The sequence below is a fragment of the Emiliania huxleyi genome (assembly GCF_000372725.1).
Source record: "Emiliania huxleyi CCMP1516 chromosome Unknown EMIHUscaffold_193, whole genome shotgun sequence".
Classification (NCBI taxonomy): Eukaryota; Haptophyta; order Isochrysidales; family Noelaerhabdaceae; genus Emiliania; species Emiliania huxleyi.
In genome coordinates this window covers 4,648-17,729 of record NW_005200659.1, presented here as the reverse complement: position 1 = coordinate 17,729, position 13,082 = coordinate 4,648, and the positions used below count along the sequence as shown (strand labels likewise).

The following is a 13,082-nucleotide window of genomic DNA, read 5'->3' as shown; positions in this document are numbered from 1 at the left end:
ACTCTGAGGCCCCATACCAGGCGGTGCGGCCGCCAGTGCCGCCACTGTTTCCGCCACCCACGCTGCCACTTCCGCCCCCGCCGCTGGAACGGCTGCAGGGTCGTGGGGCCGCCCCAGCGGCTCCACACCAGGCGCGTTGGCCGCGAGGGCCGCCACCGTGCCCGCCACCCCCGCCTCCGCCTCCACCCCCGCCGCCGGCGGAGCCGCCACCGTGTGGTCCCACTCGGAATAATCAGAGGGATCCGGAGCCGCCCCACCGGAGGCTGGAGTACCCGAGAGGAGGAGCTGGGGGAGGGGAGTCGCCGCAATACGATAACGGGCCCGCCGGCGAACCGGAGGGCCGTGGCCGGAGGGCCCCGGGGGGGGCTTGGGGTCAACTCTCGGAGGAGGTGAGAGTCGAGCTGACTCGGCCTCTGAGAGTGGAACCGGGCCGTGTGAGCCCACCAGGGGTAGACCCGTCGCGGCGTTGGATAGACCGCCGTGACTTACGACAAAAGGGACCGCGCCTTCCCGAGTTTAGTGAGGAGCAGGAGGAAGGGGAGGGCGAGCCGAGAACGATAGAGAGGCCACGGGTGCGGGCGCGACTCGCTGACCGGGGAGAGCCGGCCCGACCTCCCGGAGAGGAGTGGCGACGAGTGATGCCGCCGCCCTCACCCGGGGAGTCGGGCGTGGGATCGCCGGAGGCGGAGTCGACAGGATCAGGCAGAGAAGACGAGACGGCGGCGGGGCCGCAGCCGAAAAAGGCTAGGAGGGGAGGCCGGGCCCCGCGCCCGTCGCACAACTATCGGGATGCGGCCAGGAGGAAGGACCGAGAGGTGGGGGAAGACGCCCCGGAGTGAAAGTTGGGAGACCTCGAAGAGGGGTCCGGTGTGGTGAGGTGCCGGGTGTGGATGGGCGTCGAGTCCGTGTCGAGTGTTTACTAGTACCATGTTCAATCCCCCCTCCGGGTGATGCCAGGGCAGCAAAACGGGCTACGGGTGGTGCCATGCAGCCAGCCTGACCCCCTAGAGCCGCCCGGCACCACCGCACCGGTGCGAGGCGTGATCGTGCTGCTTGGGGTACATTGTTGTTTTCATGGGCTCGAATGCGGTGTGAAAAAGGCGCTCCGAGGTGCCGATTTTGCACGAGAGTGCGAGGTTCGAGCTCTCGTGCTCCGTCCACAGGCTGCGAGCCGTCGAGTGCTCGCTTCGCACTTTCCATTGGGTCCGTTGGCGCATATCGGGCGCCTCGCAGGCACGCCGTCCCCGCGTCTCTGTGGAGGAGATGCGTCACCCGGTTGCACTCAAATCGCAGCCGAACGCCATATCGCTCCGTGTGCCCCACCGGTGGCTAGCCTGCCGCCACCGCTTCTTCGCACTTTCCATCAGATGTGTGGGCGCGGGGCGGATGCCTCGCCGGCAGCCGAGGTGCTCTCTCCTCGGATCCTTTGCGTCACCCGCAAAAAGTTCTTCGGAAGCCACTGCCGTCTGGGCACTCCACCAGCCCTCCTCGCCTTTTGAGGCTGGGATTGGTGTCGCCCGTGGCATCTGCGCCGGTCGAGAGCTTCCACGTCGCTCATGCGCATCAGGGCGAGCGAAACGCTCGCCCTCGGACCGGTTGCCTCTGTAGAAGCTAGCCCGCTACTGTGCACCACGCTGTGTCCCTCTCTCAAAGAGGGTGTGTGTGACGATACGTTCCTTCTAATCTATACCCGTGCCGAAAATCACACGCACACACATCTGAATCACACACACATCTGAAGACAACTATCTGAATCACACGTCGGTCTAGGTCAACATCTCAAAGTCCGAGTCTGTGTCCTCGGCAGGCTCCTGCTCCGCCGCTGCGCCAAAGGCGGTCAGCGTTGCGGAGCCTGTGTGCGGCAGTTGGCGCTGGACATAGGCTAGACGTAACAGCGTGCGCACGTCGTTTCGGCGCTGTGCGACGAAGGCGTTGTTTTTTGCCTTCGCCGTCTTCATCGCCGTGCAAGTCCGCCGCATGCCGTTGAGCGGGGTGATCTCCTCACGCCTGCGGGGGCGGCGCGACACCGGTCAGCCTTATCGCAGGCATGCACACACACACACAGGGAGAGCGCACCCGCGAAGGTACTCGCTGAAGGAGCGAGTCAGGTCGCTCCTCACGTAGTCGACAGCCACCTCCGCGACAAAGTCCACCCAGAGCGCGCACTCGTGAGTGCAAGACTGCAGCTGCACATCCACCACCTCCAGCGCCCAGCCGGCGGCAGGCCCGGGGCTCCGGTGGAAGCAAGACGCGATGCCCGAGTCGATTGCGCCGCCATAGGGCTCGTGGTAGAGCACCCGTCTCTGGTCGACGAAGAAGAGGAGCTGGTGCCAGTGCCCGCCAAACTCGCTGCCGTCGGTAAAGCGCTGCATGACCAGCTTGCGCTCCGTCGGTGCCTCGCCCGCGAACAGCTTCGCCACCCACCCGGTGGGGGCTCCCGATTTGAAGCGGTTGAAGAGCGATCCGGCGCGAATCGTCATCCCCGAGATCGGCGCCCTCGCCTGCACGTCCTGGCTGTCGGCCCACGGTGAGAGGTCCTGCATGTTATGCACAATGATGTCGTTCAAGTGCTCGTCGTACCTGTCCGTCGGCACGGGGCAGCTCGAGCGACGCTGGGTCGCCCGGCCGTAGAGCGTCGGCTCTAGCTCTGTCCACGAGATGCCGAGCCCAGCTTCTGAGGAGACGGTAGACGAACCGGCCTGGGCGGAGCCAGCAGCACCGCTAGAGGCCGCATCCGTGGTGGAGCTAGAGGCCGCGGCGGAGGAAGTGGCGGCGGCGGAGCTGGCAGAGCTGGTGGCGGCCGCGCGGTTGAGAGTGGCGGCGGAGGCGGAGGTGCCAGTAGCGGTGGCGGAGGAGGGAGGGTCTGCGCGTGCCCGAAGGCGACGAAGTAGGTCACGCGCGAGAAGGTGAACTCCACCTCTTGCATGCGCTGCACCCGGTGGACGGCCCGGTCGATGAGGGAGCACGTGCCCGCGCTCGGCAGCCGCACGCGTGCGATATCGTCGTCCGAGATGTCGAACAGGAGCGTGGCGCCATCCCGAGCGAGCGACGCAGCGCCGCGCATCGAGATTGAGCGCTCCGTCCCGCTTTTGTGGCGGTACAAGTACACGGCCTTGCGCAGGGCGGCCGAGTAACGATTACCCGTCATGTTTTGACGCAGCGCGTACTCGATGCGATTGCGTGGCCGGCCGCGCTGCGGCCGGCGCGCCTCCGCTGCCCGCACCTCCGCCGCGCGCTGCCACAGGCCGAGGAGCGAGTCGGCCTCTGTCGGCTCCACCTTGCCGAGCACGCCGGGCAGGTGGAGCGAGAAGAGCTTCACGTCGTCGATCGCCTGCAGGGCGGCCCGCTGCAACAGCGGAGTGTTGAGCGACGCCTGCAAGACGTCGAGGCTGTAGAGGCCCGGGAGCGTCGGCACGTCGCTGGGCTCGTACACCAGCAGCAGCTGCGAGCGAAACGCTACGCCGAGGGAGCGGCCGGAGCGGCCCTGTACCTCTGGCCGCATGACGAATTCGCACATCATCAACTGAATGAATGCACCCCCGCCAAAGTGTCGCAGCGGGTTCGAGAGCTTCAGCGCCAGTTCTCGAACGAGCCTCGTCGTTGCCGCCGCGTGCAGCCGCTGCCGCCGCCGCTCCTCCTCGCGCAGCCCTACGACTTGCAAGTCGAGCCGGGCTTGGGCACGCAGCTCGCGAGGCGTCGGCACGCCTGATGTTTGCGTCCCGGTTGTCGCTGTAATCGCTTCGCGAGCGGCGGCACGGTGGCCAACCTCCTCCAGCTCGAGGCGTCCGATGTCTGCCACCAGCGTGAGCACGCTTGCTTGCTGCTGCTGCTGCTGCTGCGCAGGCTCCGCTGGAGCACTGCTCAGAGAGGGAGGTTCCTCGTCAACCTCCATGCGATCTCCGTTCGAGGCCGCAGCCGACGAGCCGCCGACGAGCCGCTGCGGCGCTGCACGGGAGAGCGATCCTCGGCGTCCGTGCTCTCTCTGGTTGTAGATCCCGTCGCGGCGGCCCTCGTCGCTCGTGCTATGCAGCTCCATGGCCTCGCCGAGGACGTCGCCAACCGTAGCATGCCGCGGTGCTCTCAGGTTCTTTGCGACGCCGACTCTGCGCGAGCCAGCACGGCTTTGCGGCCGCGAGGACGTTGCACTCGGCGAGGGCGCCTGTTGTGACGAGATCGGAAGCGTGAGATAGCGACGACTGCGCAGGCACAGAGTCGCAAACTGGCGGTACCGAGCGGCGATCTGGTCCTGGCCTGGAGCCGGGACGGACTCCTTGGCCGCTTTTGCGACGCTGTCCCAGGCCTGCGCCCGCTCTTTTCGGCATGGCTCGAGCACGAGACAAGTCGGAAAACCGCGACAACTTCGGCGGGCATTCACAGATTTTTACCACCTCGGAAGCAACGCCTGTGTGTTCACCGGTGCTAGAGAGTGTCGAAAAGGAGTCCACACTGCATTCATCGACATCAACGCGCCCCGCTGCGCCGCGCTACTCGCGAGAGCGGGAGGAGATTTGGGGAGATTGTCGGGAGATTTCCAAGATTGTCACCGGGGTGTGCGTGGGTAAGTCGTGCGTCCTACGTGCCAAGGCGATGTGCATGCTAGTCTGGCTCGTCCCAATACGCTCAGGGGGCCGAGAACAGCGCTCTGTCGCGCGCTACTTTCCGTGCTGCTGAGAGAGGCCCGGAGGGGCCCACCACGGCCCACGCTCGCCTCGGAAATGCAAAAAAATGCTCCCAGGCCCCCTCCCGCCCACCCCGCACACCTGCTTGACTGCTCCCGAGCCCCACGAGCCGAGGCGAGAAAGTTCGAATTAAAGTGCGGAGTTTGAACATGGTATACTAGCTCCGAGTAGAGGGGGCGTTCTGCTGCTAGGGGAAACCTGGAGCGCGGAGCTAACCCTCGGAGACCCGTGTTTACTTTAAGGCCCTTGCCCTGCGAATGCGCACCCCCCCCTAGCTAGGGGTCAGGGCTCTCTAGCCCGTAGCCCGATGCCGATCATCCGGCTCGCTGGGTGCGCTTCTCAGCTCCCCGGCCCTGGATGTGAGGTTGATGACTGCACTCCAAGTGCTCCAAGGACAACAGCCCGAGGGGTGAAATGTCTTTGTTGTCTCTGTAATGAAGGGCCCGCCGCTCCGCCTACGCCGGCGGTGACCCTCTCGGCAGAGCGACATCGCGAGCACCGGGCAGAGAAGGACGCAGAAGCGGTTGGATGGAGAGGCAGCCGGCGCACGAGGAGAGGCAGCCGATGGAGCCGACGAGGTGAGTAGACACGAGTTTACCATTCTGCCGGGGGGGGGGGGGCGCAAGCCCTCCCCACCACTGCTACTCTGTACTGCATGCAACTCAGCAGTGGTCGCAAGCGTCGCAAAGGGCAGGGAGGCAGCCTCGCGCGCTGTCGAACGCCCCCCCGGCCCAGACAGAGGCATCACAATCATGCTCTGGCCAGCGTCTGGTGGGTCGGCATTGCGCAACACACGCCGCAATCAGCCTGAGAGCAGATGATGGGGTGGGCGCTGGTGGACGAGAGTGGAGCCGAGTTGGGTGGGAGAGGGAGCACGCACGTGCAGCGGTGCCGAGAGTGGGTTGAGATGGCACCGCCTGCGGCCGCCCGGGCGGCGACGGCTTGCGCAGGTATGTTGTTCATGTCCTTATCCGCCGCCGCTTGGCTGCAGCAGCCAATGACGCCGCCCGCCTTTGCGAAGGGGCGTCTGGACGTGCTTGGCGGTTGACGCCGGCCCGCCACTGCGCCTCGTGCGCGTCCACCTCCGTCGAGGTCGACGCGTCGAGATCGGAGCGCATCACCGAGACGCCAGAGCCCGCCTTCGCCGAAATGATTCCCCGCCGGAGAGCTCGGTGGTGTGCCGTCTGTGCCGTCGCTCCGCAGCGCCGACAGGGCAAAAATCGCCAAAAAAAATCCCGAAAAAATCGGCGCCTGCGGCGGGCCATGGGACCACCCCATCTCCCCCCCGCATGGACACCCTCTGGGGCCCCCGCGCCGGCCCAGAGGGACCGGGGCCCCAGCTTCGGCTGAGGGCTGACAAGCTGCCGAGGCCCAAATCACTGTGAGAGTCGTGATTTCTTGTTGGTTTTTCTAAAATCTCTCTCAAGAACTACCGACCCTGCTGGGATGATGTTTGGGTCGACACTCGAACGACTTTTCTCTCTTTTTCTACCCTTATAAGTCTCTCGTGTCGGCGCCGACGCTCTTGGTTTAACCGTAGAACGTCCCAGCCGAAAGCCGCCCGATACGATCGATCAGTCCACAATCGTCGGCCCGCAGCGACCCGCAGCGATGGATGCCGCCGCCCCCCCGGCCCCTACGGCCGACGCGCCGATGCACGACCGGCCTCCGTCGGACGGCTCTCCGGCCTCTCCGGCCGCTGCCGCCCGCGCTGCTGCCGATCCAGTCCCTCTCACGCTCAGCGATACCCGCACAACCTACGACAAGTTTGAGGTCGCCGGCTTTGGCCAGGTGCAGCCACCTGCTTGCCTTCATGTTCACGCTTCGCGCCCCTCCCCCCCTCTGACGCCGCCGTATGACCTTAGGTGAGGGGCACGACTACCCGCCTGGAAGGCGCTCTCATCAGCAAGTCACCCAGGCGCCAACTCCTGGGCGTTTAAGCTTGACTACGAAACCATGCAGTGGATGCAGCTCGATCAAAACGGCGACGCCAACAGCTGGCCCCTGGGCGAGTTCCTTGCGCTCATGATGAGGTGCGAGCCATGATGCTCGACTATCAGCGTGCACCAAGTCGCTCACATTCCGTGAGTTCGTCGACGGGCCGAACTCTCCAAGTCGACGGCGATCTCGAACTCCGACAACTGGACCGGTGCACCAGCCGCGTAGGACGATGGCTCCCTCGACGACATCCCTTCATCGACGGACGCCTTCACCGCCGCCGGCCCTGGGCCATCCAGCGCGGCCTCCGACGGCCTGCACGTGATCGAGGTACAGAAACGGTGGCTGCCGCAGCTCACACCCTAATCTATCTGCCTTAGGCACGGAGCCAACGGAGCCATCGCGCATGCCCGCATCGCGTGCGGCTCCGAGGTCTCCCGCCGAGACCGGCTCGGCGCGGCGCGTGGCCGCACGCCGCCGTTGAAACGGCGATAGGAGAGGGGAGAGCGCCGGCCACATCGAGCGAGCGCTGACGTGTAAGGTGTCTGCGCTGCTCCGGTGTGTGTGGGATTATGCCTCCCCCCATCTGTGCGGCGAGGTGTTTGCGGTGGGTGCGATGGCCGATCGTGCGCGATAGCCTCCCATTGTGCGTGGTGTGTCGGTGTGTCGGTCGTCCGGAGCGTGTGGCGGCGCCGTTGCATGCAGCGACTCTGCGCTCACGTGCCACGACTGCTTTGACTGACTTATGAGTGCTGATGGATGCAAAACCAAAATGAAAGTGCGGAGTGGCCCCACTTTGCGTGCAGATCCTGCGTCTCTCACTGCCCGAACAACAGAGGCGGGTACCGCCGCAGGTCCCCCACTAGTATGTGAACAACACTCAACAGCCAGAAAGCTCTCCCAAGTCGCTCTAGTGCGCCCGAACAGAGATATACGATGACTGAGCTGAGAGGTCCGAGTCCGGCAGCCCGGCTCAATCTCCGGCACGGGGCACCACGCGGCGGCGGGGACCGCCGAATCACGCATTCCGCGGTCCTTGGGGGTGCACCACGGGCACCGGCGGCGGCACCGGCTCGACTGGCACTGCGTGGACGAGGAGCGCCGCCCCGTGCGCCCGCCGCCGCTTGGCGAGGCAGCAGCAACGAGCCAGCGCCGCCGCGAGGAGGAGGGAAGGCAGCGCCACTAGCAACGCCATCCAGCCCTCCTGCACCGAGCACTGCGCCCAGTACCATTCAGACGGGACCACACTCACCGCGGCCGACACCGCCCACTCGCCGAGTCGGAGGGTCGTGTTTGCCGTCGTTCCCGCCGGACCGAAGCCGGAGCCGGCCCAGCAGCGTCCTTGCGCCAGCCGGAAGGGAGGGAGCTCGCCGCGTGTCGTGCCGAGCGGCGTCGCGATAGAGTAGGAGACAGAGCCGGTCGCGTTGGCCGACATCCAGACGCAGGACGGATGCGACGCTTTCGCGCACCACTCGCAGCTCGTGTACACGTCGGGGCGGCACTCGCAGGTCATGGCGTCGAGAGAGATGCCGGAGGCGGAGCATGCGCCGAACGGGCTAAGGGACTGCTCGACGCGCTTGCAGCTGCCGCCGTTGTCGTAGCACCAAAAGCACCCGTCTTGGTCGCTGGAGAGGCAGGAACCGCAGTGCGTGTGCCGGGAGCAGTCGGCCGCTGCACGAGCTGCGATGATGAGGAGGACGGGTTTGCGCAACATCATTCGTGCGACAGGGCGGACTCGTGTGCGAAAGCTCGGACGTCGTTGTTAATAGGAACAAGCGAAGGCACACACGACATGACGCCAAACACACGATTGCACGCACCGCACCGCACCTCGCACCCGCGCCCGCCGCCCCCCCGACCCCACGACAACTACGAAGAAGAGTCTCCTTATCAGCTGGTTGGTCGCTTCGCTCTCGCTCGCCTTGTCCGGCGCCGCCGCGCGGCCGGCCACGGCTGCGCCCGGCCTCGTCTCCACGGTCTCAGACGGCCTCATGGCGCCTACTGACGCCGACGAGACGGAGCGCGTCGGATTCGTGCTGCAAAACTTTCAATCTCGCCGACGCTTTATGAGGCACCGAATCGACCAGAGCCACAGCACTCCTCGCCTGGCTTGGTCGGGTCAGCGCCCGGCTGCGATCGACTGGCCTCCAGTTCGAACCCAGGTGGGCCTGCTGCCGGCCGCGTTGGCTCGCCAGAGCTGCCGGGCTTGCCCAGCCTCGCTGGCGCCTTTGGCGAGGCTGGGGTGGCTGCTGGGCATGACGACATCGCAGCAATGACCTCCACGCTGCGGAACATCCGACTGGGGTTCGCACAGGAAGCCGCAGCGACCCGCGTTCAGCGGGCGATGCGCGCGCTCCTGCTGCGCAAGGGCACCATCATCATCACGATCCTCATCACCAAGATACAGGCCGCTGCGCGCGGCCTCAACACTCGCACTTCTCTGAACAACTTCTTCAAGGCCTGCCCGCCTAGCGGGCGCACCGCCGACCTCTTCCTCAGCCGCGTCTATGGCGGCCACGAGGGCGGGCGGCGGCGCGGCGGCGGCTACGTCGTCGATTTCATCTACTGTTTACGCTCCACAAGTCTTCCTCTCCCCTTCTCGGAAGCGTTGGCCCGTTTCCCTCTCGAAATCTACAACCCTTACGGCACAGTGCGCGGCTGCGACGGAACCATCGGGTTCCGCCACCAACGCGAGGCCACCGGAGAGCAGCTGTGCCTGCCTCCGCCCTCGTCCCCCTCCTCCCCCCGTGAGTCGCCCTGCCCCAGCCGTCCAGAGCACGACCTCTGGCGGGCCAGCCAGTCACTTGATGACACCTCGATGGGCACCAAGAAGAAGGCAAAACAAGGCAAGAACTTCAAGGCCGCACAGGCGGCGGCGCAGAAGGCTGCGGCGGCGGCGGCCGCTGCAGAGGCGGCTGCTCAGGCGGCTGCTCAGGCCGCTCAGGCGGCCGCTCTCGGACGGTACAGGTTGGTCAACGCTTGGTACTACCCTCGCGGCGACTGGTACACCTTCTACTGGGACGGCAGCACGGCCGACAAGGTCGCAAGGCGCGCTACCTACCCGACGCTCGAGCACGACGACCACGACCCCGGCCCCCTCGCAGAGCGCATCAGGCGCGACAAGCGCGAGTTCTCCATTTTCGGCGCAGAGCGCATCAGGCGCGACAAGCGCGAGTTCTCCGGCCGCTCCTCCGACGACTCCTCCTCCGACCGCGACTCATGCGGCACCGGCTCCACTAGCGAGGCGAATGACATATTCGACACCCTCGAAGACCATCTCGGCTACGGTTCCGACTCCGGCTCCGGCTGGTAGTCGACAAGCTGCCGAGCGCAAATCACTCTGTGTGACACATTTCTTGTTGGCTTCTAAAAATCTCTCTCCGACCCCCGCCCCGCCTAGGTGGGAAAGAGATGAGGAGATGGGACAGCGAAGGAGGAGCCCAAACACGTATGGGAGGTTTCGTTGATGCGTCACGCTGCCCGGCGTTTCTCACTTTCCGGGACAGCCCCGCCCTTGTGAGGCAGGAAAGTGACGACTACCCCGTACGCCCTGTTGCATCATACCCCATCGCCGACCGCCCATTCCCCCCTCCTCGTTCCCCCCTCGGCGAGCCGATGATCGTCGAGCCTCTGCCCCGCGCGCCCCCGAGCCCCCCCCCTCCCACCCACCCACCCACACACACACACACACACCGCCGCCGCCGCGCGAGCGCCGCGCGGCGGCACACCCAGCTCAAAAGAAAAAGAAAAAAGGGAATGAGGAGACCAGCGAGGGAGACTCCCCGCCTATGCAAGCCCCAGAGAGGGGCCGCCATCGCCGAAGCTGTGCCAAAGCATAACTCCAAAACCCGCAGCGGCCCAGGGGGCCTTGGGGGCAGCCTGCCGGACCGCCGCTGCACGGGGCTAGGCACCAGAAGATGAGTGGAATTGACGAGTTGGGCCGTTGTCCGTGCTTCCCCTCTATACGTCAGAGTGGGACCTACGCCGCGCCGGGAAAGGGGCGCGCCCGGTCCTCGACGGAGCCGCGCGCCCCAAACGACCCAGGCGGCGAGTAGTCGACCTCGAACCTTCGACATGTAGTTGCCCGTAGTTAGCGCCCGCCCGCCCCCGCCTCCGTCGCTTCGTAAAAGAAAAAACGAAATAAAAACAAGCAAAAGAGAAAGCGAAGCCAAAAAACGATTGCGTAAACGGCGTCACAAAGCCCGCCGGTTTTGATCGACAATCGTGAGATTGACCGCCGTCGACCAGAGAATTGACGGCAGCATGCAGACGATGTGCCAGCTTGCACGGCGCTCGCGCCGCGCCGGCTGGCTCATCGAGCGCGCTCTTTGGCGCCGTCCGGGCCACGCGCGGCGCCGCGCGTGCCTCGCGCCACTCGCCGCGGCTGGCAGTACAGCGCCAAAGCCGCCTCGCAAACACCGCGCACAGCACCAGCATGCTGCCCGCCAGGCAGCAAAGTGCTGCACCGGCGTGCAGCGGACGCTGCGGCGCTGCGGTGCCGCCTCCCCGCCCTGTCCACGGAGCAGGCGAGCGGCGGCACGGCCTTCCACCAGCTGCAGGAGGTGCGCACTTCCGAAAGGAAGCACCAGATGCACCTTCAGCACACGCAGCTTTGCGCAGCGCAGCGCACGGGCTACGCCACGCAAAGCCGACCCTCAGTCTGCCCAAGAGGCTGTCTGTGGAAGGCCTGGCAGCGCGTACTCGCCTCCTCCGCGGCCATGCCCTCCGCACGGGCGAGCGAGCAGCGCGAGAGGGGACACAACCATTTCTGGAATCCTGGTCCCCTCTCTTTTTTGAGCGAGCCTTCGAACACACACCCACACGCCGCAATCGTCGCCGGCACGCGACACGTTCCCGTCGGCCGGACTGTCCTCGCCGAGTGTGTGCCGCCAAGGCGGGACGCACTCAGGGACAGTGCCGACGGGACGCGGCTGGAGAGGCGACTCCCGCGAAGGCACGGCTGGCCACCGTGGCGCTGGGCTCGTCTTCGAAAAAGTCGGGTATGGCTCCGCCCGCAACTCTCTCGCTGACACGCGCGCCCCGTCGACCTCACGAACGACGGACGCGCTGCGTCGCAGTCCCACCCGAGCGGGCGGTAAAATCGAGAGGTCCCGCGCCGAGGCGATATGCCGATATCCGTTTTCCCGCGCATTTCGAATCCGAGAGCGAGAGGGGGGACGACAGCTCCACGCGAGAGGGCCGGAGCTGAGACCCGCGGTCGAGCGGTCGCGTGACGCGCTGTAGTGGCAGGGGGCGGCTTGGTCGAGGGGCGGCTCGCGGCTGGCGGCCGGCCCTGCTTGGCTTTGGGCTCTGACTGGGTGTGGGTGGGGCGTGGGGGGGCGCGGCTCCCTCAAAACGAGGGGGCGTCGTCACGAGCACCTAGACGAGCACCCCCCACGGCAACGCGCCGTTGGACGGGGCCTGGACGGGGCGTTTTATATTTTGTCGGAAAGAGGTGTGTGTGTCTGTGTGCAGTGTGTGTGTAACTCTAGAGTACCCCACTGCAGACGGCTATATCGCGTAAAAGTGTATATATAAAAAAGACCGCGAAGAGAGAGAAGAACGAGAGCACATACGTACTTTGTTTGTTACTCGCAAAAGGCGCTCTGACACGCCGACAGCGGACACCGCCGGCACTAAAGAAGAGAGGTCATATCGCCTTCCCCTCCTGCTTCTGACTCTCGCTCTCCACGCGGACGAGCAGGCACGGCGCGCCCTCATGCGGTGTGCCGTCTGCGCGCCTGAGGGGGACGCACCGCACACCGCGCCTTAGGCAGCGGACGGGCAGCGCGTACTGCCCCATGAAGTCGTCCGCCGACAGCACGTCGTCGTCCCACACGGTAAAGAGTAGCACGGCCACGTCCGGCTCCGCCACCTAGCGAGTGCGCCCCGGGCCGTCTCTCGGGCGTGTCTCTCGGGCGTGTCGAGGTGCGCACCGAGGCCAGTGCGCGCGAGCAGAAGGCAGAGGCGGCGGTGGCGATGGCGGCGGTGGCGGCGTGGGTGGGGACGGCGGCGGCGGCGCCTCAAACTCGAACGTCTCCCCCCACTCCGGGTTCTCCCCGCCGCCGCTCACAGTCTGCGTGCGCGCGCTGCACGTGTCGGCCGCGTCCGCCGCCGCGCCCGTGACCTCGATGACCACAAACGGGTCCACCGCGCTCTTCCTGGCGGGCGGTTTGCAGCGGTTCGGGCTTCCCGGCGAGTCCGGCCGGCCGCCTCCGCCACTGCCCTCCGACGCGAACAGCGACCTGCGGCTTGACCGGCTGGTGGACCGCATGAGCGAGCGCTCGATCAGCCCCGGCTCCGGAGGCGGGAGGTCGTGGCCGCTCAGCACGGACACGCGCAGCAGCAACGGCGCGGGCGCCAATGCGGCGGCGGCGGACGCGCCGCAGAGCAGCCGCGGCGGCTTGAGCACCCAGCCGCATCCCCCGTTGGCGGCAAACTTGCCCTGGTTGATCCACACGGCAC

The 13,082-nt window shown here is 66.2% G+C and overlaps 3 protein-coding genes across 3 annotated transcripts in view; 1 reads left to right on the top strand and 2 right to left on the bottom strand.

Moving 5' to 3' along the window:
• Positions 1–7,635: 7,635 nt before the first annotated feature.
• EMIHUDRAFT_233568 (hypothetical protein) lies at positions 7,636–8,334 on the bottom strand (the record flags this gene model as incomplete). The annotated part of the gene is made up of 1 exon (XM_005782060.1): positions 7,636–8,334. The coding sequence occupies one exon, from the start codon at positions 8,332–8,334 to the stop codon at positions 7,636–7,638; it is 699 nt and encodes a 232-aa protein (XP_005782117.1).
• Positions 8,335–8,889: 555 nt separating this feature from the next.
• EMIHUDRAFT_113594 (hypothetical protein) lies at positions 8,890–9,930 on the top strand (the record flags this gene model as incomplete). Its single annotated transcript, XM_005782059.1, has 1 exon — positions 8,890–9,930. The coding sequence occupies one exon, from the start codon at positions 8,890–8,892 to the stop codon at positions 9,928–9,930; it is 1,041 nt and encodes a 346-aa protein (XP_005782116.1).
• A 2,337-nt stretch (positions 9,931–12,267) lies between these two features.
• The window catches only part of EMIHUDRAFT_233566 (hypothetical protein), a gene marked incomplete at both ends in the record, with an annotated part of 1,855 nt that continues 1,040 nt past the window's right edge, over positions 12,268–13,082 (bottom strand). Inside the window, 2 exons of the mRNA XM_005782058.1 lie at positions 12,268–12,492; positions 12,691–13,062. Coding sequence (XP_005782115.1) covers positions 12,268–12,492; positions 12,691–13,062 — 597 coding nt within the window. The remainder of the gene's footprint in view (positions 12,493–12,690; positions 13,063–13,082) is intronic.